The 22,937-nt window shown below is 41.0% G+C and overlaps 1 protein-coding gene across 4 annotated transcripts in view; it reads right to left on the bottom strand.

Moving 5' to 3' along the window:
• Positions 1-246: 246 nt before the first annotated feature.
• Positions 247-22,937, bottom strand: part of SMC6 (structural maintenance of chromosomes 6) — a 39,893-nt gene continuing 17,202 nt past the window's right edge. For 3 of the 4 annotated variants that reach the window (XM_028722285.2, XM_028722286.2, XM_028722287.2), the window contains 13 exons: positions 22,142-22,343; positions 21,096-21,210; positions 14,780-14,940; positions 14,534-14,669; positions 13,677-13,757; positions 12,108-12,278; positions 10,711-10,848; positions 8,745-8,890; positions 8,146-8,271; positions 7,749-7,854; positions 4,275-4,427; positions 3,521-3,618; positions 247-1,934 (listed from right to left, as the gene is read on the bottom strand). In XM_028722285.2, coding sequence (XP_028578118.2) covers positions 1,823-1,934; positions 3,521-3,618; positions 4,275-4,427; positions 7,749-7,854; positions 8,146-8,271; positions 8,745-8,890; positions 10,711-10,848; positions 12,108-12,278; positions 13,677-13,757; positions 14,534-14,669; positions 14,780-14,940; positions 21,096-21,210; positions 22,142-22,343 — 1,745 coding nt within the window. In that variant the 3' untranslated portion in view covers positions 247-1,822. Of the gene's footprint in view, positions 1,935-3,520; positions 3,619-4,274; positions 4,428-5,755; positions 5,843-7,748; positions 7,855-8,145; positions 8,272-8,744; positions 8,891-10,710; positions 10,849-12,107; positions 12,279-13,676; positions 13,758-14,533; positions 14,670-14,779; positions 14,941-21,095; positions 21,211-22,141; positions 22,344-22,937 lie in introns of those variants that run through there. The other variant, XR_003705760.2, reaches the window with a different exon arrangement.

Here is a 22,937-nt window from a genome sequence, read left to right as displayed (position 1 = left end):
TAGGAGAGAGACTGGATTTTAAGTTGACAGATTGTACAAAGCCCCTAACACATTCAAGTTCCCATGCAGCTAGAGTCTCGGCGCTTCACCACAACCTATTTTTGAAGTGTCACCACAGCCTTTAGCAACATGTTCAGCCATCACCATCCTCTCACATCAGCCAGCAGAAACATTGCCACCATCACATTACCCAACAAAAACAGCAGCCCTCCACATGCTGTTGGAATACAACTCCCATCGCCATCCTGATTTGTTTAGTTATTTATTTCATAAAATTTATACACCACTCGACTGAGTTTTGCTTTTTTTACAAAGCGGTTTACAAAAAGCTTTCATTTAGCTTTGACAGCCGATACCCATGTGGTCAGAGTTGCACTTTATTCCAGATATGGCTACACCATGGATTTATACAAAAGCATTATACTGGCAGTTTTGTCCCGTTCCTTTCTTAATCCCCAGCATAAAATTTGTGCTTTAGGTCAGCTCAGAGCTTCTGGCAATCTGCTTGGATTCTTAGCATCCTGAATAATTGGTTGCTTTCTGCAAACTGGGCCACCCTGCTGCTCACTTGCTTCCAGATTATTTGTGACTAAATTAAATGCCATAACATCACTCAGAGGACAGATGAGCTTTCATGATTTAGGAATTCTTCTATCAATCACTCTTAAACACAGCTAAATTTTATAATACTCGGCTGACAACCCATCGAGATCTGGTGACCTGCTTGCCCCCATTTCTTCTCCCAGAATCTGTTAAACATATCATGTTGTCAATTTGAGACTTTTAAGATATACAATCCTCCTCAAAACTGGTTTTTAAGCTAAAAATCCTGTTTTTATAAGTAGTGCAAAACTTTTGTGGGGGTAGGGCAGAGAACACCAGATTATAAATTTCATCAAGGATAGAAGTGAGAAATTAAGATCAGCTTTCCTTAAGGCAAAAAAAGAATTTGATAGCATCAAGACACTATCTTTTTTTCAGTAATGAAAATTTTAGACACGGGTGAAATATTCATAAAATGTATTGTTTTATGAAGCCCACAAGAATAGCATTTCTTAAGGAATCTATGCTGCAAAATTAGATGGTTAAGGCAACTGAAATAGAAATTGGACAAAACATTCAGTTCTTCTGTGTTCAAGAAGCTATCTAATCCAGAAGTTGCCAAGCCAACCTCTCTGGACATTCTGAATTTTGAGAGTGCTGGGGGCATCAATCACAAATCTGCTATTTGGGGGGAGGGGCGTGTTTCACAGTGCAACACAAAATTACAGAGGTAGCCACCCCTGACCACCTTATGTTTATCATGTCCTGCTGATCCAAATTGTGTTTAAAATCAGTATTGTGGGATCTCCACAACACAGACGGTGCTGTCTAATAGCAACAGGCAACACTCCTTAGTGCCAAGAAAAATATACAAGGCGTTCACACCGCACTTGCTCTCAAACTTTTATTTTGTAAAAAACAGCAAAAATAATAGTACCATGGCTGTCATTCCCCAAGTAATCTATTTCTATTCTAACAAAAAGTGACTGCAATGCAGAGGAGCCACATGTACAAGAGATGGCATGTATATTGCAGCATTTCCATCGCCAAAATGCTTTTTTGATGCTCCCAAGTATAAACTCTAGTTTTGATGCTGAGTGTTGCAAGCTGCAGTAAGAACAAAAGGCACAAGTTCACAAATGCATCTTACGGACATAATTAAAGGTGCAAGTCTCATTGATTTCAGCAGGGCATGAGCACACGCTGAACTGAGATCTTAAATTCCTACAAATGTAACATAAAGCAAGCTGATAAAGAGCAATGTACACGATTAAGGCACTCATTCTTCATCCTCATCTTCATCACCTCTATGACGGAAAGTCAGCTTGTTCTGTCCCCTCTCGGGGTCTTGCATCCGAAGGATTCGAATGAGACGACTCGTGGGCAAGGTGCTAAATACAAAACATAAGGGCAAGTTAATAGCAGCGCACTCAAGCATGATTCTTTCACTTGTATCATGGAAATTCTTAGTTTTGAATATGCCATTTAATGGAGACAAACATCTGTGAGAGATACTTTAGATAGAGGCAGCGCTTGGTAATTTGCTGTTCCTCTATATGGGTAGCATTTGAAAATGCAACAAGTTCTAACAGGCAGGCCAAACAAGTAGATCGTGACCTACTGGTAGATCACTGGCTCCCCCCAAAGAAGCTCAACAAGCTTGGCCCCCCTAAAAAAAACTTCAACATTTTTGCCCTGCACCCCAAAAAAGGGTCTTTCCTCCTTCCTTAAAAAAGCTCAACAAATTAGACCTGAACCCCAAAAGGGGGTAGAACATTGCCAGTCTTTAACTCCATGAGTAGAGCGCAGTCTCTAGGGAGGTGGCCACCCAGAAGAGCCAGCTGATTTTGTAACCCAAAAAGGGATTGCCAGCCCCATGGAATGGAGAGTTCCTAACAGTGGGAGAGCAGACAGAGGCAGCTCAGCTGAGCATATGCTGATTGCAATATGATGTCTTATCCACTGAAGAAGCAGAAATTTGCTCTGGTTAGAGCCCTTGACGGTATTTGTTTCAGACGAATTTATCCAGTGGATCTTAAGTGGTCCACCCCACTCCGCCATCCACCATTAAGGAGAAACGAATACCAATGTTTCTGCTCCGGTGAGTTTAGCACCTACACTGGTTTACTGCAGAAGCCTTAGATATCACAATTAGGTTATTTCCTGTGATCTTGCAATCAGGCTGGATAATAGTTTTTGGCTCCCTCCCAGACTTAATGGTGGGGAGAAAGGGGTCCTCATTAATTCCTGCGGCCTCTGATGCAATGGCCTTGTTTGGGAGAAGAAATTCAGAAACGGGGGCTTGAGTACTAGCTGGCTTCTGATGAGCACCCTGGAAACCCAGTGAACCTCCTTACTCCTGCTGCTAAGCAAGGTACATTTTGGAAGCAGAAGGGAGAAAGAGGAGAGTTTGGTTTCCTGTTTAGGGGAAAGAGTCCAGACCAGCTCCAAACAGGAGAAGTTTCACCCACCAGGTGTCAGCAGCTCAACCAGCAGACAATCTGCCATATTCTCTGAACTCTCAAAGCTGCTGGGTATTTCTCTTTAAAACTTACACAGCTGATGGAAGCTTCAGGGAATGTTGCAATTCACCGCCACTTTTTTATTTACATATGCATCTGATTTTATGCCTCATTTTTCTATAGTCTTGTCTTTTAGCTTCCTTATATTTTCTGATTAAAGCTATTTCCATCATAGAAGTTTCTAAAGTATCAATGTAGCTGTTTTCTATCTTTTCATTTAAGTTTTAGTATTCCTGTTGACAACACAGCTCATCCAATGAGCCTTTGAGATGCAAATTTAAATGAACCAGAAATGTGTATTTGACTTTGTTGAAGTAGCAAGGCAGAAAAATGGGTCGGGATGGGGAGGAGGGAAGACTTATTAAAAATCCAAACAGTGAATATAAAAATGACTGCCACCGACATTCTAAAATCTCAAGAACCTTAATGGATACTGAATATGAAAAGCAGATCACCTCATATTCTGTGGGGTGAGCAAAACAAACTGCCGGTAACGTTGAGAATCTGCCATCTTAAGCATCATATCCATTGCAATTCGCCTGTTAACCATGTCCTAAAAACAAAAATTGCAATGTATCAATATATTTTAATACATAAATTTTATTCAAATTTAATAATACAATGTTGTCTCTTAAACCAGGGTCCAGACAGTAAAATCATGATGGTTTTGAAACCAATTCCAATATCACCCATTTCACAGATAAATTAATTTAAAGTGTTGGGTACCTTGGTTCAAAGATCCACTCAGCCATGAAGCAAACTAGATCGCCATGGACAAGTCACTGTCACAACTTAATCTATCCCCAGTGTTTCTGTGAGACTAATATGCAATAATGAAGAAACCCACCATCCTTAAAATAGCTTTCTTCTTGGAATTACTCCCCATTTCGAATTGCATCAGGGCTATAGTCTTTTCGTCTGATAAATCTCTCAAAGAGAGCAATGTGAACATTTCATCGTTTTATTTTTCAATTTATGCTTAAAATGCTCAGTTTAAGGATTTTTATTTTTTTGCAAAAAGAATTAGATATAAGATACTGAACTATTAAGGGAATATTATGCCTAAAATCTAAGCCTAAAACCTAAAATCACAAGAAAAAGAAACGCAATACATTCTCTTTCATGTTCCTAATAAAAACTGATAACTGATTAACAGCTATGAAGATCTGTCTAATGAGTATCTGAATAAGTAAACTCAGCCAACTGTACCATAAAGACATCAAATTCGTCCAAGCATCTGAAAGGAGATTCAGCAATAGACCACAGAGAAAGGATGAAACAAACTGTTGAAAAGGAACGTTCCCCTCCAGATAAAGATTTCATGTCATCTAAAGCAGCCTTGTTTCCTTCCCCAGGCTGGACCTTCAAATAAAGAGAGAAAAGTGTAACTGAAAAGAAAGTTAACTAAAGAAAAAAAAGTGCCCTAATATTAGTGTATACTTACGCAAAGTAAAAAACAAAACAAAACACTTTACCATGAAGGTTCTGTTTGTGAAAAGGATGGCATTCTGCAATGGGTGACTTCCTCCCATTCGTTTTCGGAATCGGAACTTCTAGAAGCTTCTTCTAAAAAGGAAGTCAGCATGCTGGCTGGGGAAAGCTGACTACTGGGGAAAGTTGTGTCAGCTGGAAACTCATGAACAAAGGGTTGAAGAGCCAGTTAACTGAGTTATCGAGAGCTTTCTAAGCAGTAGACTATGCAAATCTAGCAGGGCTTTAAGCTCCAACCCTGTTTTATGGAAAGAATAAATTCATCTGTTGAGGTATTGGACTCTTTCTCAAGAGGTAAAGGTAAAGGGACCCCTGACCATTAGGTCCAGTCGTGACCAACTCTGGGGTTGCAGTGCTCATCTCGCTTTATTGGCTAAGGGAGCCGGCGTACAGCTTCCGAGTCATGTGGCCAGCATGACTAAGCTGCTTCTGGCGAACCAGAGCAGCACACGGAAACACTGTTTACCTTCCAACCTATTTATCTACTTGCACTTTGAGGTGCTTTCGAACTGCTAGGTTGGCAGGAGCCAGGAACGAGCAACGGGAGCTCACCCCGTCACAGGGATTCGAACCGCCGACCTTCTGATCGGCAAGTCCTAGGCTCTGTGGTTTAACCCACAGTGCCACCCGCGTCCCCTTCTCAAGAGGTAGAGAAGGCTGAAGTCTGCAAGTACACAAGGAACACAGTGGTTTTTCCTACATCTTATCGGTCTTGGTGGATGCTTCCAGTCACATCCTTCTTCACCACCCATTTATTCCGGACAGGAACTCTCAGTGGTTCAGTATGGGACACTGAGGTTTATTTCTTCCTGTCAATACTTAGCAGCAATATGAAGAAGAAAACTTGACAGGATCGAGTGGTCTGCTGGTGTGGAAGCTGCATGCATCAATGTTTAGTGACTAGGGCTCAGCAACACCTGGTTTTCAACTTTGTGATACATTACCAGCCAAACAGTGAGATGTACTAAGTATATATAAAATTAGATCTTCCTCTCTACAGCAAGTGTGAAGATCTCCAGATGTTGCTACAACTCTCATAATCCCTGGCTATTGGCCATGCTTACTGGGGCTAATGATATCTGAAGAAGTGTGCATGCACACCAGTAACTAACTTAGTTGGTTTCTAAGGTGCTACTGGAAGGATTTTTTATTTATTTATTATTTTGTTTCAACTACAGAAGACCAACATGGCTACCTACCTGTAACAGGGGCTAATGAGTTATAGTTCAGCAACACCTGGAGGGCCAAAGATTCACCATGCCTGTTGTACGGCGTCAGAAAATTACCTTAATTTACACAGAAAACATTTCCAGAAAAAGTGAATCACTGATCACAACCTATCTCATGGAAGCCTCCCCCATTGTGAAAAAAACTATTAATAGCCGGCAATACCAAATCAATCTGAAGCAAGAAGTTCAATTAAAGAATTTGTGTAAACAGAGTATTCAGACCTAATTTCAGCGCAGCTTAAAACGAAAAGACTCTTCATGCAACAAACATGCAGTAGTTGTAGTAACTAAGCAAGCTAGTAATAGGCCAATACTGTTACAAGTCCACAAAAATAAACCAGTTTTCATTGACAATGCTTCATGAATTGCATCCAAACTTGTAGCACTGGGCAACCACAGAAAAATGATGCTGTGCTAAGGATTAAACAACAATGAAATACAAACATGCTAAGAAATTGAAATACATGCCATTTTCAGCCTCTCTTCTGTAAAATTAATTCAGTATAGCCAGTCTTTCTTGGAATTATGAGGACACCTTGAGGTTATAACTGTCACAACTATTTTCCCTGTCAAGTGACACCACTGTATAAATACACCATGATCAATTCAAGCTAGATTCAGCTGAAGAATGGTCTGCATGACAGACTAATGGAAATCATTAGGTAAAAAATGTTAATGAAGATAAATTAACACACAAGCCACTGCCTTTAAAATATGTTTAAGCTTGGCATAAGAGTCACAGCAGAGCAGCCTATTTTAGCCTTGTTGATTTTGATCGGACTAAGCTAACCAATATAAAACACTTAAAATATAAATAGTATATGCCACCTATACATTTGAGAACTGTGCCTGAAAAGAACAAACATCTTTCCTTCCTGTAATACTTCTGAGGGGGAACTATGCTACAGTGCCCAAGATAGCTTTACAAGGAATTTCCATTAGCTTTGTGTGGAACCAGAGATATATGCATGTTAAACTATAGAGAGCAGGCATAGGCAAACTCAGCCCTCCAGATGTTTGGGGACTACAATTCCCATCATCCTTGACCACTGGTCCTGTTAGCTGGAGATGATGGGAAATGTAGTCCCAAACATCTAGAGGGCCAGTTTGCCTATGCCTGATATAGTGTGTCTTGCTTGTAGGGCTGGGACAGCACAGAAAACTATGCAATTGTGGAAATGTTTCTGGAAAGTACTCAGCAGCTGAGTGTGTTTGGCAGCGGGGCAAGGAGGCTGAGCTCCCAAGTAAAATAACTCAAACAGTAACAGATCTGTAGATAGAAAGCCAGCTTAGATATGGAGGCTATCCACTGTATGCGCAGAATGTCACATGTCATGACCAGGGCTTTTTTCCATCTAGAACTCAGTTCCAGCACCTCTCAGGTGGGCACCATTGCCTTTTTAAGAGAACAACGAAGGCGCTCATGGTGAGTTCCAGCACCTCTTTTTCTAGAAAAATAGCACTGTATATGACTATATATTTTTGATAACTACTGAGAAATTTTCTGTTGAGTGATTTGAGCAAACTCAAATTTAAAAGTAGTGAAATAGACAAAAGATGACATACGGAGTCCTGTTGTAAATGGATGAGGGCAAAAATATAGAAAATGTTTGACCTTTGGACACAGAATTCTGTGAATTAAGGGCTCCAATGCAAATAGGTCCGTGATTCTTCTAAATTTCTGCCTTTCGGGTTACATAATTATTAAGTCACTTCTACTCTTCCCCGCTTTTAGGTTTTCCCCCTTTTAAGATCTGTGATCCAGAAACAACTGTATTATTTTAAACAGTATTTTTACTGTTTAAAAACTGGGATTAAAGGGTCAACCCTCCTCCCCTAAACCAAGAAAGTGGTTTCAAAATATTGGCTGGTAAGTAACTTGTATGAGCTGCTGATGAGATAAGCCTTTGACCAACTATCAAATAGCACACAGCAATTAATAAAGAAACAGAAAATGGCTTACAGTAATTGAAAGCTTTTCATTCTTGTGGTCAAACTCAATTTTTCCAGAGTACGATCGCTGACTTAACAAGCAGTTGAAGTAGTATTTGCACCGCACTGTAAGGAACCTTTAGATTGAAGAAATGAAAAAATATAGATATAATATATATATACAGAGAGAGAGGGGGGGGGGGGAGATCCAGCACTGTCACTAGAAGCCCAGGTATAAACTGCTTTCTTCCAGCTCTGGCTGGCTCACCAGTTGCAACCATTCCTGAACAACAGGTGATGTTCAAGTACCAAGAGGAAAACTGTCATTTGGGATTCTAGTTTTGCTACTCTGGTTCTTTTCAACATCTATTAACACTGTTTCTCCCCACCCCCACCCCATGTCAGTAAATGTATAACATCACACCAACCTTCTAAACTTCAGGTATCTTTTATATCTCTCAACCATCACCTCGTCCAACAGTTTAATAAATTTCTTCAAATTCTTGACTTCACTCTCTGCAGTCTGATATTTTTCTTTCGCTTCCTGAAGCTCTCTGCAGGTCAATAAAATGTGTCCAAAACAAGGATCAATTACTTGAAGACTGTGGCTTGGATGCTAAGTTCAATTAACAAAATTCACAAGAAAATCTGACCTCTTCCTTCCCCATGTGGCAGGCACCTATGTCCCACCAAACTTTTCTAGGGGAGGCTGTGAGGGTCTCTCCTGAACAATGTGGCATGGGATGCAAGGAAGGGGCCTGCTAGAAAGGGGGAACTTGCCTCAATTGGGCAGAGGCCTGCCCAGTTCCTCTCATAATGTTGGAATCTGTCCACACCAATAACATTGATTCTTGGTAGATTCACAACAGAAAGAAGAATAAAAAAGTCATCAGAAAAAGTGCTATTACTGTCAGAAAATTGGTTAGGCGTTTGCTTGCCTGGCTCTAAAACGGGATTAGGTCTTAAGGAAAGAGCAGGAAGAATATCCCACCTCAAAAAGAACAGCCAAAGGATCCATTACATTTACCTGATTATTTCTTCTCTATCTCCAGTACGTTTTCTTTCTGAATTGATCTTTTCTTTTAAGCGGTTTATTTCTGTATCAAGACTCTTATATGTTCTATTTACTTCTATTCGCTCGGGGTGGATTTCTGAAGCCTTTGCAATCATTTCCTAAAGTGTTAAAATGCAACAACAACAAAAAGAGATTTAAACTCTGTGTATTTTGCTTAGAAGCAGGGTTAATAAAATCCCCCCTCCATTTTAATATGACAAGCAAATGGGGGTTTTTCCTCCACTTTTTTTTTAAAAAATGTGTAGATCTCTCTAGTATAATAGGAAATGATACCCAACATTTTACATAATGTTTTGCAGTGTTCAAAATGCTTTGCATGCTGTGTATCAGCAATCAATGTAACCTTGTAGAGAATATCCCAGAATCATCCCCAAAGGATGGGGAACCTTCCCTTTCTTGAGGGCCACATTAGCTTTCAGAAAACAACAAACCTGGCCTCCTCCCCCCTAAAAAAAGCCCAACAACTTTGGTGTCCCCCCTCTAATGACAATGGATAGATCACTGCCAGTTTTTTTATACTGGGAGTAGATCGCAGTCTCTTGGGAGTTGGGTGTGCCTGGTGTATAAGCTATTATATGTCACCACTGTGACCAGAATCTCATTCTCTCTTTCTCTCTGACATAGCAATCAAGCTAATCTCCCAACCACCCCAGATTCTGTTGTCACCAGTGCAGGCTGAAGAAAGCCCTCAAAAAGTTGTTAGCCCCAGAGACTGCAGTGGAGAAAAGGACATGGCTGTTTCAACACAAAGGCATCAGAACCTCTGTGATAGCAATAATCAGCAGACCAATACTCCATTTCATAGCACACCTAACTGAAAAACAACTAGCTCCAGCAGCCAGCAACTCCATTCCGCCAATGCAAAACACTGCCTAGCAACTGACTGACCACATCTCTACTTGCATCAGTGGAGACCGAAGGCCAACTCTGAAACACTCAGGGAGCCACAAACCTGACATTTGAAAGGGAAAATGAATAGAGAGCATGCAGGAAATGTATTCTGCAAAACACATCCCGTGTGCCACATTTCATTAGCCTATTCTAATTAAAGAGGGACGCGGGTGACGCTGTGGGTTAAACCACAGAGCCTAGGACTTGCCGATCAGGTTGGCGGTTTGAATCCCCGCGACGGGGTGAGCTCCCGTTGTTCGGTCCCTGCTCCTGCCAACCTAGCAGTTTGAAAGCACATCAAAGTGCAAGTAGATAAATAGGTACCGCTCTGGCGGGAAGGTAAACGGTGTTTCCATGTGCTGCTCTGGCTCGCCAGAAGCGGCTGTCATGCTGGCCACATGACCCGGAAGCTGTACGCCGGCTCCCTCGGCTAATAAAAAGCAAGATGAGTGCCGCAACCCCATAGTCGGTCACGACTGGACCTAATGGTCAGGGGTCCCTTTACCTTTTATTCTAATAAAATTAGCTCCATAGAAATATAAAGGTAAAGGTAAAGGTACCCCTGCCCGTACGGGCCAGTCTTGACAGACTCTAGGGTTGTGCGCCCATCTCACTCAAGAGGCCGGGGGCCAGCGCTGTCCGGAGACACTTCCGGGTCACGTGGCCAGCGTGACATCGCTGCTCTGGCGAGCCAGAGCCGCACACGGAAACGCCGTTTACCTTCCCGCTAGTAAGCGGTCCCTATTTATCTACTTGCACCCGGAGGTGCTTTCGAACTGCTAGGTTGGCAGGCGCTGGGACCGAGCAACGGGAGCGCACCCCGCCGTGGGGATTCGAACCGCCGACCTTTTGATCGGCAAGCCCTAGGCGCTGAGGCTTTTACCCACAGCGCCACACGCGTCCCCCATAGAAATATAGAGATGAGTAAATGAAAGGGTGCATAAGAGAATGTAACAAACATTTCCAACATTTATTTCACTAGCAAAAAACAAGGAAAGGTTTAAATCAGATTAAACTAAATACACACCATTAATTCTTTCTCTTTTGTTGCTAGATCATTTTTATGAGTTTTTATAGTGTCTAAATGGGATTTTTCTTTTTCTTCATAATGCCGCAAATGGCTTTTACTTCGTTCCAGTTCTTCATCCACCTCATGCAGTCCATCCTGTTAACAAATCAACATGAAATGTAAACTAGTTATAGTAATATGAAAGTGGCGTACAAAGTGTTAATTTATCAACTTCAGTTTAAGACAGCATACTTGCGCACCTAATATGGCAAAGTATAGTGAAACTGGATAACATATAAACAAAACTATATTATCGTACTTATCTTGTAGCTATTATAATTGTAAGATAATTATTATTATCAGTTAAGAACAATTGTTTTCAGTATCATACATAAAAGTCAAAATAAATCAGATGATACCAGTTTGGTATCAACTCAGTTTAGTGCGTAGATTACACAGGAGTCAGAAAGAAAATGTTATATGTGGTGCATATTATGGTGTTAAAGCAGTAAATTGTTTAGATTTGATAAGAAATGTATTTCATATATTTTGATTTTGTGGGGTACAGTGGTGCCCCGCAAGACGAATGCCTCACAAGACGGAAAACCCGCTAGACGAAAGGGTTTTCCGTTTTGGAGGTGCTTCGCAAAACGAATCTCCTATGGGCTCGCTTCGCAAGACGAAAATGTCTTGCGAGTTCCTGCAGGGCTTTTTCCCTCCCCCCACTTTTCCCAAGCCGCTTATCAGCTGATCCGCTAAGCCGCTTAACAGCTGATCGCTAAGCCACTTATCAGCTGATCCGCTAAGCCGCTTAACAGCTGATCCGCTAAGCAGCTGATCCGCTAAGCCGCCTTATCAGCTGATCCGCTAAGCCCGCTAAGCCGCTAATAGCGCTAATCCGCTAATGGGCTTGCTTCGCAAGACGAAAAAACCGCAAGACGAAGAGAATCGCGGAATGGATTATTTTCGTCTTGCGAGGCACCACTGTATTTTTACAGCTTCACAACTTCTAGAAATGCCATCTCTTTAATCACAATTGAAAAATGTAGCCATGTTTTTCTATTCATTTTTTGTTAAAATTCCTTGAGTCTGATGCCATGCATTTGTCACACGTATCCAAGTGTTACTCAGCTGATGGTAATTGTGTACCTGATATGGAATGAGGAAAGAAGCAATTTTCACTGACACCCCCTCCCTCTGTAGTCCCGTGCTGTCCCCCCAAATACCAGCCCAATGGAGATTTAGAGGGGTTGCACAGCAGTGGGGAGGGGGGAGAGGAAATGCTGAAAATTGCTTCCTTTCCCATTCTGCTGAAGGAACCCTTACTATTGGGCTTAGCAACACCACTTGATGTAACCCAGTGTCTGCAGATTCTCCACAGGATTTTTAAAATCAATATATTAGTGGTTTTTTACCCGGACTGGGCCAGCTTCTTCTTCTACTCGATGGATTTTGTTTCTAATCGCTTCAAATTTTTGTTCTGCCTCTTTTAGAATACATTTCGCATCTTCCATTTTCTTTTTCTGCTGATGCATGTGCTCCTCCACAGTTTCCATCTTCCTCTTGTTATCTTGAGCTTCTTCTTCCTGTTAGAAATATTTCCAGGTTACGGTTAAGCTAATTTCAATTACTAATAATGAAAATGGGCCCCAATCCATTTAATTTATTTAAGGACACTTATAAATCATTTTGTATTTTAAAACATTCAAAGCAAAACCCTGAGATAAGATTACAAAGCAGCGAAACAGTATAAAAATACATTACAAAAAATTTGAGCAATACAGTATCTACTTAGGCAGTAGTAAAAACAAAGGTCATAGAATGCCTGCGTGAACTAATATGTTTTTAGCATGTGACGGGGGGAGGGAGTTATTGATGCATGCCAGATGCATGAGGAGAGACTATTTCACACATGGTATTTACTATCATTATAAAAGCTCTCTCCCATGTTGCTCCATGTTGCATTTCTGATGGCTGTGAGAACCTCACCTGGCAATGTTGGTAAGTAGACATTTGTATATGAGAGGAGCAGCTCTCTCAGGTAAGCTGGTCCTAAATTGCTTTACAGTTTAACAACCAAACCTCAAATCTTGACACTGCGTTCTGCCTTAGTTGTTGCTTCTGAACCACCATAATAATGGAGCACTCTGAGGTAATCCAGTCTAAGAGTTACTAATGCACAGTTCCCTATGACCAAGATACCCCCTGTCCAGGAATGATGATAGCTAGGAAGCCAGCAGAAGTTGTAGAAAGACACTCCTAATCACTACAGCTACCTGAGCCTCCAGTGACAACAATGGATACAGGAGACCTTCTGGCAAGTACCTGTTCCTTCATGGGGAGGGCAATCCTATGCAGGAGAGGCTGTTCACCAGTTTCCCAGATCTAAGAATCACTTACCTCCAGGGACTCTGCCTTCTAGGATTTAGCTTCAGTTTATTGGCCCTCATCCAGCCCACCTCTGCATCCAGCCATGCTGGTCCAAGATCATAATTGATTTAGATGTTATAGAGAAGCAGAGATGGGCAGAATTAACATACCGATGAAACCAAGCCCCAAATGGAAGAGGGAGGAGATGAGTCCCTGTTAAGAAACTTTTAACTGAGACTCCTGTTCAACAAGTGAGGAGTTCCTCAAAAGAAAAAGCTCACTCTTCTCCCGCCCGTGTGTCTGCACTGGGTCGGAAATGGGAGCTTTTATCTATGCATAGGATTATACTACCAGAGTCTTAAACACTAGTAGGTTTATTGTGGCTTAAGCTTGTGCTACAACAAAGCTGTTAGTCTTTAAGCTACCCAGCACCCCTCTTTGGTTGAATTATAACCACTTTAAATTAACCCATTTCTTGCTCATCTTAAAAAAAAAGAAATAAGTTGAATCCTTAGAATTCTTATTGATCATAACAAAAAATGCTCTCTGCCACTAGCACAAACACCTCTATGATATATAAATACTTAGAAAGGTAGAAAGTGTGCAATTCTTACTAATGTAGAGATGATGACTGACTGCTGTTCCTCCACGTTCTCGAGCTCCATAATTTTTAGCTTTATTTTATTCACTTTTATCTGCAATGACAATAAAAATAAACGGTAGGGGGGGGGAATCACACTGAATTTAATACAGACATTTAAGCTGCAACCCAATATTCCCTTACTCCAGAGCTTGCCATCCCAGGACCCACAAAGCCCATCAATGGTACCCCTTGGCAGAAGCCCCCCCCCCCCATTCTGAGCTTTCATTGATTTAAAATTGTCTCTAGTCCCTCCAAGAAAAAGTTATGAAGCAAAATGTGCAGGTAACCTCTAGGAGGCATTATACTGGCTTTCCACTGCACAGCAGCTCCAGCAGTTGGAAGGGCCCACCCGCTTCTACTTTACCTAGCTGAAATCCAATCCGATTTCACTCGCTACCCCCAAGTAAACGACTTCGCAAACACGAGCAGAAAAGCAATTTAACAGCTACAAAATATTTAAGAGGCATAGATAACTCATGCCAAAGGTGAGCACTTGTAAAATTTTGTAGAGCACTCAGTGGAAGTTTGTTGAACCCAAGGGTTCTTTTGAACCCTGAAGACACAGCCCTAAATACTGTTTAAAAGCCCATTGCCAATTAAATTTTACAAAAGCATTTGTTTTCCCTATACTGGTGTGCCACGCAATGCTAGGTACTTCGCAACAGCAGCACACTTTTGAAACAATGCTTTTGAAACAATGAATGCCATGAAATTAGGAAAAACAAGGATTACTCATATTATAAAAAGCTCCTGCATGTCAACATTAAACATTAACAACAATTAAGAATAATTATCCAATATGGGAGCTTCTTCCTACGTATCTCTTACTTTTAATTGTTCTTGGTCCCAACGATGAGTTTTAAGGAAATGTTCATTTTCTCTTATAGAATTCTCAGTAGAACGTATACGTTGTTGAAACACTGACAGATGGGTTTTTTTGTTTCCAACTTCTTTTTCCAAGTGACTTAAAGAAACAAAGTATTGTTAACAAATGTACACAGAAATTCTAAAACAGCAGAGCACAAGAATTCCAATTTGTTTTGTTCAGAAAGCTAGTAAGTAACTGATGCTCACCTTATGTCTGCCTCCACATCTTTGCTGAGGATGTGGGCCCTATTATTTTCACAAGAATAATACTGTCTTGGCAACACCTGATCACCATCACGAGTGAAAGCTTCTCTACAATTTCTCGGAAGATTGTTTCGTTGAATAATTCTACGAGCGTCCTCATTATTCTAGGGGGGGAAACATGGATAACAAAAACTTTCTCCTCTGAGATTGGAGTATTCAGAGCTGAGTAAAAAGGAACTTGATGTCTCAACTTTTAAATATACTAATTAATTAATGTGACCATTAAGCTACTTCCTGTCAGTCACAGAGCAACTGTCCTTTAAAATATCCAATAGGCAACTATAACACACACTGGAGTGCTGTCTTGTCTGCATGCTGTTGGCTATTTGCAGTATGGTAGCGCTGCAGATAGCTTGCTGGGGAGATCATGCATTAAAAATGAAAAGGACTCAAAAATAACTTAAACAAGGTTTTAATAAGAAAAACAAAAACTCCATTTACACTAAATACATTAACAACCAAACCAGACCCAACCACCAACCCAAACCCCAGGGTAATGGGAGAGCTAGGTGCTGCTCCTTATATACTAAACCCAAATGCTGACACACCTTAATCAAATACAACTCAGCAGCACCTGCTATGTTTCACAGCTTTAAAGTTGGGTCTCGTTATCTTGCTCTGGCCCTTGCTCTGGCCCCTTTAAGATATACACATCGAGTGGAACAATGATGAACCTTTACATTTAAAGAAACCATTCAACATTTCCCCTGCGGTTCATCATTGTGGAACAAAAACAGAAAGCATACTTTGTACATGTTTTTCATGTGTAACCCTTGGAAGTGCTTTTGTAAAAATGTCCGCAATTTGACTGTCACCAGGAACATATTCAAATACAACCATTTCATCAGCAATTAGTTGCTTTACAAATTCTAAACGTAACCTTAAGACTCTAGTGCGCTGCGTATTGGTCTCTGAGCACAGGATAGCAAGTCCACTCTGGGAATCAAGGTAAACTTTTACTGGTAGTGTTACTTGCATCTGTAGGTCTGCAAACACTTGCAGATACCATTCTACATCACGAGTGGCCTGAACGCATGCACACAATTCACTTTCTGTTGTGGAGAGACAAATAATGGTTTGTGTTTGGGACTTCCATTCAAATGGACAACCGTTATAACAAAACACCATACCAGACACACCCCTGCAATTATTTTGTTCCATTGCATGAGATGCATCGCAGAAAATTTCAAAACCTTTGTCAATACATGTTGTAAACTGCAACCTATAATGTTTGGTATGTTTAAGGTACATTACCACTCTCTTAAGAGCAGAGAAACATTGTGTAGTAGGCTTTTCCACAAATTTTGCCAGAAAGTGAAAAGCATAAGTTATATCTGGTCTTGAGATTCTTTGAATGAAATTTAGCTTGCCTATAGCAGAACGATACAAAGTTTTGTTAGGAAATGGCTTGTCTTCACCTGTAAAGGTGAAACCACACACCATAGGTGTTTCCTTCCCATTTGCATTTTCTAAACATAGCATTTCAACAAGATCATCAATTTTTGCAGTTTGATGAACCAGAAAAGATCCATTTTTGCCTTTCTCAATTTGCATGGATAAGTAATTTTTAGCTATGCCTAATTCCACTACATCAAATTTCTTCTGTAACTGTGATACCACCTGTTCATATTCCTGTTTAGTTTTTGTAGAAATTAATACGTCATCTACATACACACATATTTTTGTTACAGAGTTTGCCCTTTCCTTTATGAACACACAATTGTCTGCCTTTCCTTGTGAAAAACCAATATGCAGCAATTCTTTTGCTAAAGTTTGGTGCCAATTCCTTCCACTTTGGTGCAGACCATAAAGGGATTTGTTTAATTTGCATACCAAACCTTCAGCGGCGTCTATGCCTTCAGGAACACGCATAAAAATTTGTTCTTTTAAATCTGCAAACAAATATGCAGTTTTTATATCTAGGTGATAAACGGAATGTCCACGCTGTGATGCATCTTTTAACAAAAGCTTAACTGTTTCATATTTTACGCTTGGTGAATAACACAAATCATAATCTTCGCCTGGAATTTGTTGAAAACCCCTAGCAACTAATCTTGCTTTGTACCTTACAACTTCATTCTTGTCATTCGTTTTAACTCTATAAACCCATTTCGAATCAATAAGTCTCATATCTGGGGTTTGTGGTACAAGAGACCAAGTGTTATGCTCTTTTAAAGAAGCTATCTCGGAGTTCATAGCTTTATACCAATTTGCAGCTTGTTGCTTAGGTAATTTCTGAACATCACTGTAGCTTTTTGGCTCAAAAACTACCTTATTGGCATACACAGTATTAAAATGTTCATCTGCAAATCGTTGTGGCTTCTGTCTCTTTCTATCTGAACGTCTCAGTCCAGAAGGAGAGTCAGACTTCTCAGACTTAATGGGACTAAGTAAACCACTAGTTTCAGGTTGTAAATCATTGTCAGATTGAAGAGGTGCCTGTAGGCTAAGCTCACGGTCAGAAAACTCAAGAGAATCTGACCTCCCCTCGGGTGCCTGTGACTTTAAATCATCAAACAATTTATCAGACTCAACAGGCTTTTTGTCTTTTCCCATTAATTCAGAAGCACTATTTCCTGCTGCTTCTTCTGCTGTTTCTTCCTCTTCTTCCTCAGTATTATCTATACCATCAGTATCTTGGAAGATAGCAACTCCATTCCAATTTACAGTTTGTATCATGCTTCTGGTAATATGAAATTTGCCAGTTGCTGGTATGTAAATTCTGTACGCCCCCTGCTGGTAGCCCATTAATTTTCCCTGGACACTACGTTCACCCAATTTTTGCTTAGCAGGATAATGCATAATTACATCTGAACCCCAAATGCGGAGGTATTTCAGATTAGGGCGTTTTTTAAACAGTTTCTCATAGGGGGTGACATCTAAACCAGTATGATAACTGCGATTTCTAACGTAACAAAATGCATTAAGTGCTTCAGCCCAAAAGTCTTTGGGCAGATTAGCATCATGCAGATACGTTTTAACCCCTGCCTGTAGGTCACGCTGCACAACTTCAACAAGCCCATTTTGCCAGGGACTTCGGGGGCAAGATAACTCATGAGTAGTCCCCTGCGCTTCCAGGAATTTCTTAAAATCCTCAGAAACAAATTCCCCGCCCCGGTCAGAAAACAGGTTCTTAATTGGTTTGTTAAAGTGCGTTTTTACCCAGTTGCAAAAAACTTTATACTTTTCAAATGCTTGGGACTTCTCAGCTATTGCATAAGTCCAACAGTATCTACTATACTGGTCTATCAGAGTAAGCCAGTACTTAGAACCTCCTAATGATGGTGGGAGTGGCCCAACTAAATCACAATGTACACGCTCAAATGGTTCAGTTACTTTCCTATCTGAGCACCTACCCTTGCGTGCAACCTTAATCTTATTCTTGCAACAGGATAGACATTGCATAAAGAATTTACATGGTTTTAAGTTGAGGCCATTAACGATATTCTTTGTCTTAATTACATCAGCAAAATTCAGGTGTCCCAGAATTCTGTGCGCCTCATGGACACACCCGGAATGAGGCCTTACATTCCTCAACCCCTGGCTTGACTGTGCTGCTTTGCAATTTATAGGCGATTGGGAGTAGGTGCGAAAATACAGTCTATATAAACCATCAGAGTCCCGGGCATACAATAAACGTTTGTTCCCATCAAAAAACTCACACATTGATTTTAAGAAACGCACAGTTATGCCTTGACGAGCAAAGCACCTTACTGACAATAAATTGTCCACTGACGGGCAGTAAATGCAGTTTGCTATTGTAATGTTTAAAGAGTCAAGTTTAACAGTACCTCTGCCAAGCGACTGCAAGACTTGTGAATTGGCTAAATGTACATTACCAATTTCCTCTTCGAAAGAAATAAACAAGCTTCGATCATTGCAGATGTGCTGAGATGCTCCAGAGTCTATAATAAAAGACTTCCACTTGGCATCTTTAATTCTTTTACGATTTGTAGTCCAAGCATGAAAAGCTCGCGGCTCGTTTCTGTCTTTACTATACGATGTCTGCTGTTGGGCTGACAACCGTGACTGACGAACAGAAACAGACTTGGGAGTACTTTGCTTTCTTTTGGCTCTGCAGTCCTTTGCAAAATGTCCTTGCTTATTGCAGAACCAACAACGCTTTGCAGCTTTAAATGCAGTTGTATCACCACAGGTTTGCATATGGCGTTCCTCATTCTTTCTGGAAATAGGAGTGCTTATGGCACAAGCCTCCCTTCTATCCAACTCGCCCATTAATCTTGCCGTTACCCCTTCCACAGTTAATTGTGCTGGTGGAACAGCAGATATCTGGCTAGCTATACCATCAAAGTCCTCATTAAGGGAACAAAGGATGATAAAAACATACTGAATATCAGGTATCACCATGTCCCTTCGAATTAATTCGCCGCGTATTGCCTCCAGACGTCTCAAGTGTGCTGCCAAATCATCACCAGGCTGCAACTTCGTCTGGTACAACTGCTTGAAAAACGTCAATGCAGATGCTGACTCTTTTCTAACATGCACTGCTGCAAGACTGTCCCACATTTCTTTGGCAGTTTTCTTATTTCTTATATAGACTACTTGCTGGTCGCTGACTGCCAAATTAATTATCGCCCTGGCTTTTGCATCTCCTTTCGACCAAGCATTAGTTACAGGGTCAGGAGGGTCATCAGTTACATAGGTCCATACTTCTCTAGAGGTCAAAAGCGCCTCCACCCGAAAAGACCATAAACTATAGTTCTCATCTGTTAGCTGTGGGAAGACCAGAGCCTTCTCAGCTTCAGGAACCCGGTCAACCATTCTGGAACTCTTCCAGACCCACAAAAAATTACACTAACAGGAGAAGGAGTTTTCAAACCTTTCTCAGAGTCCAAAAATATGCAGTCATCCACTCAGCAGCTGGGCCCATAACCAAAGATGTTGGCTATTTGCAGTATGGTAGCGCTGCAGATAGCTTGCTGGGGAGATCATGCATTAAAAATGAAAAGGACTCAAAAATAACTTAAACAAGGTTTTAATAAGAAAAACAAAAACTCCATTTACACTAAATACATTAACAACCAAACCAGACCCAACCACCAACCCAAACCCCAGGGTAATGGGAGAGCTAGGTGCTGCTCCTTATATACTAAACCCAAATGCTGACACACCTTAATCAAATACAACTCAGCAGCACCTGCTATGTTTCACAGCTTTAAAGTTGGGTCTCGTTATCTTGCTCTGGCCCTTGCTCTGGCCCCTTTAAGATATACATATCGAGTGGAACAATGATGAACCTTTACATTTAAAGAAACCATTCAACACATGCATGCATCTTTAGGGGATGTGACATATTTCCCAGCAGAATTTTCCCTCTCTCAGAATCATGGATATTTCTTCCCTGCAGAGAGAGAACAGTGGGGCTACTACAGTCTACCTGCTGCCAATCTCTCTTGAAACTGTAGACAGAAACCAACAAGCTTTTCCGATGCACTGCAAGAATCTCACATCTTGTTAAACTCCACTCTCTCTAACATAACCAGCAAGTCAATTTGAGAAACACCTGGCATTTAAAATTATTTCTGTTACATGTGATATAGAAATAGCATGCAGTGAATGGTCTAAGTGAGTGGTTTTCAACCAGTGTGCCGTGGCACCCTTGGGTGCCTTGAACGATGGTCAGGGGTGCTGCAGGCAACACTGGCCTCTATCCGTCTTTCCTTCCCTCCCTCCTCTGATGTCCTCTCATGTCTCTGCCTCCCAATGGCTTCCACGACTGTTTGTTGCAGCAGCCCTAGCTACAAACTCTGCAGGTGAATGGTGCCTCTGGGGCTGGTCAGGGGGTGCTGGTTGCCAGGAGCTGAGGTGGCCTCAGAGTAAGCAAGCAAGCCAGGGAGTCCAGCCCTTGCTGTTGGGATTGGACAGAAAGTCCTAGGTCCCTGTGGGGCAGTGTGAGGAGTCACCTCTATTTGGGCCAGGGGGGCAGCTCAGAGATCAGGGGCAGCAGCAGTGGCAGCAGCTGCCCAGAGGACTCCCAAGGAGACGGCTGAGGGAACACTCCACAAGGGAGGGTGTTTGAGAAAGCGTGAGAGACTGCCGGCTCTGCAGGCAAGGGGTGACATAACTGAGCTCCTGAGCCCCACAAAGGTGCCGCAGAAAGAATGCAGTTGGTCAAGGGAGCTGTGGACTCAAAAAGGTTGAAAATATTTGGTCCAAGTTAATACAGAATTATCTGAACTGTTATAGAAACATCAAGTAAGGCTTTCTATGCACTAGAGGTATGAGAATTAAATCTTACTTTGATTAACAGGACTGTTTCTACACGCCGCATATCAATTAAGCAATTGGCTATTACTGCATTATCGATGTCTAACGCAGCCAAGACTGACGGGAATTCAGGATGAACAACTTCCCTATTACAAAAAAACAAAAAACAACCCAGTAGCATTTGTATTTTATTTTATGTTCTTACAATGCAGTCACTTCACTTGCAGTCTTACAAAAGATGGCATATAGAGCATTTCAGTTACATTTTCAGAAGCATAAATATATTGACCATATTTGGAAAATCTATCTAAAATGATGTGTGTGTGTGTGTGTGTGTGTGTGTGTGTGTCCCATGGATGAAGTCATTCTATTTGCAAAGGGGTCTTTAAATCAGTGCAGAACTCTGGAAACCTTTGCTGATTCCTCCTGTTTTGTGCAGCCCCTCGCACCACCACCCATGCCACGGGGGGGGGGGGGGGGGGAGGAACCAACAAAAATGGCTTCTCTGCCTTTCATTAGCAGAAACTTCACTTGGCTCAAATGTCCTTCCATGAACAGAAGCGCACCACTGCATACAGCAAGATGAATTCTAATTAATCAGCTCAAAGCTGTATCAGTGTTTGGATATGTAGCAATTCAGACTGAAGTACCTGATTCCACTGCAAATCAGCATAAGCAGCCAAGTTCATTAACATTATGAATAATTTTACATAACCAATAACTAATCTTACAGCCCAATCTTATGCGTGTTTATTCCAAAATAACTTCCACTGAGTTCAGTGGGTTTAATCACTAGTAAAATACTTATGATGTGCAGCCTTAGATACTGAACTTTGATATTCTGCAAACAGGCTGCTGTCAAAGAGCTGGGAAATGAAACCATTTGTATACTATCTGAAATAAGGTATCTTGTCCCATAATATTTGTTAGAACTAAGGGTGACAATAACAAATATCTAAGTTACCATTAAGTCAATAGTTCTATCAATGACCCTCAACAGTAATGCAGCATAACTATAAACCCTTAATGAAAATTCAAAATTCCAGTTTACACAGACCACGTGTCAGATACACTCACCTTTGGCTTACATCATGAAGCTTATTTTGGAAAGAACTAACAATGATTTGAGGACGAGAACCAGCTTGACAGAATCTGGACATTAACATCTGTAAAGTTCGTTCATCTTTATGATTATCACAGCAAAATCCCAAGATCAAGCTTTTTAAACATGTCTCAATAGCCAGTGCAAAATCAGGATCTTTCAGATGAATAAAAGCACCTGAATGCAAGAAAAAAGTCTCAGCATTGTATGTAATGTCAACATTAAACCATCTGAATGCCACAGCCTGAAGTTCTCACCCCCTCTTCTGTGAAAATGCCATAGTAATATAAAAGGTAGCTTGGAGGTAACTCCATTTTCAGAAGTTCACCACACTAGACATCAAAGCAATTTAAATGCTCATGAATGGGGGTTTTTAGTAGCCACTGCAGGAGTTTTGGAGCTCCACATCCAAAACTAATAGCAGCTTACGTGGGGAGGGGGAATCAGGGAGGGAGGGGGAGAGAGATTGAATGTGCATATGCAATGGCTGTTTAAAATGTAATGAATGTGCGGTTTACATACCTGCAAGCCATTAATGTCAAATTTAGTTTGGGCCTGTGACTATGTTTCTACCATGCAGGAGATTTAAATCCTTTAAAACCAACAGTAGAGGCAATGCTTATCTTTGCCTACGAATGGCAGAGTTTAATTTTTGAATATTTTTTTTTAAAAAAAATACCTCAAAACTTCAATACGCTTTCCAAATAATTTTTTTCCAATCCTTGCTTTTTCCATTTTTTATTCAGTGTAAAGTTCTTGCCTTTCTATAGA

This window comes from Podarcis muralis, chromosome 3 (assembly GCF_964188315.1).
Source record: "Podarcis muralis chromosome 3, rPodMur119.hap1.1, whole genome shotgun sequence".
Classification (NCBI taxonomy): domain Eukaryota; kingdom Metazoa; phylum Chordata; class Lepidosauria; order Squamata; family Lacertidae; genus Podarcis; species Podarcis muralis.
The sequence above is the reverse complement of the archived record's forward strand: the minus strand, read 5'-3'. Positions and strand labels throughout refer to the sequence as shown.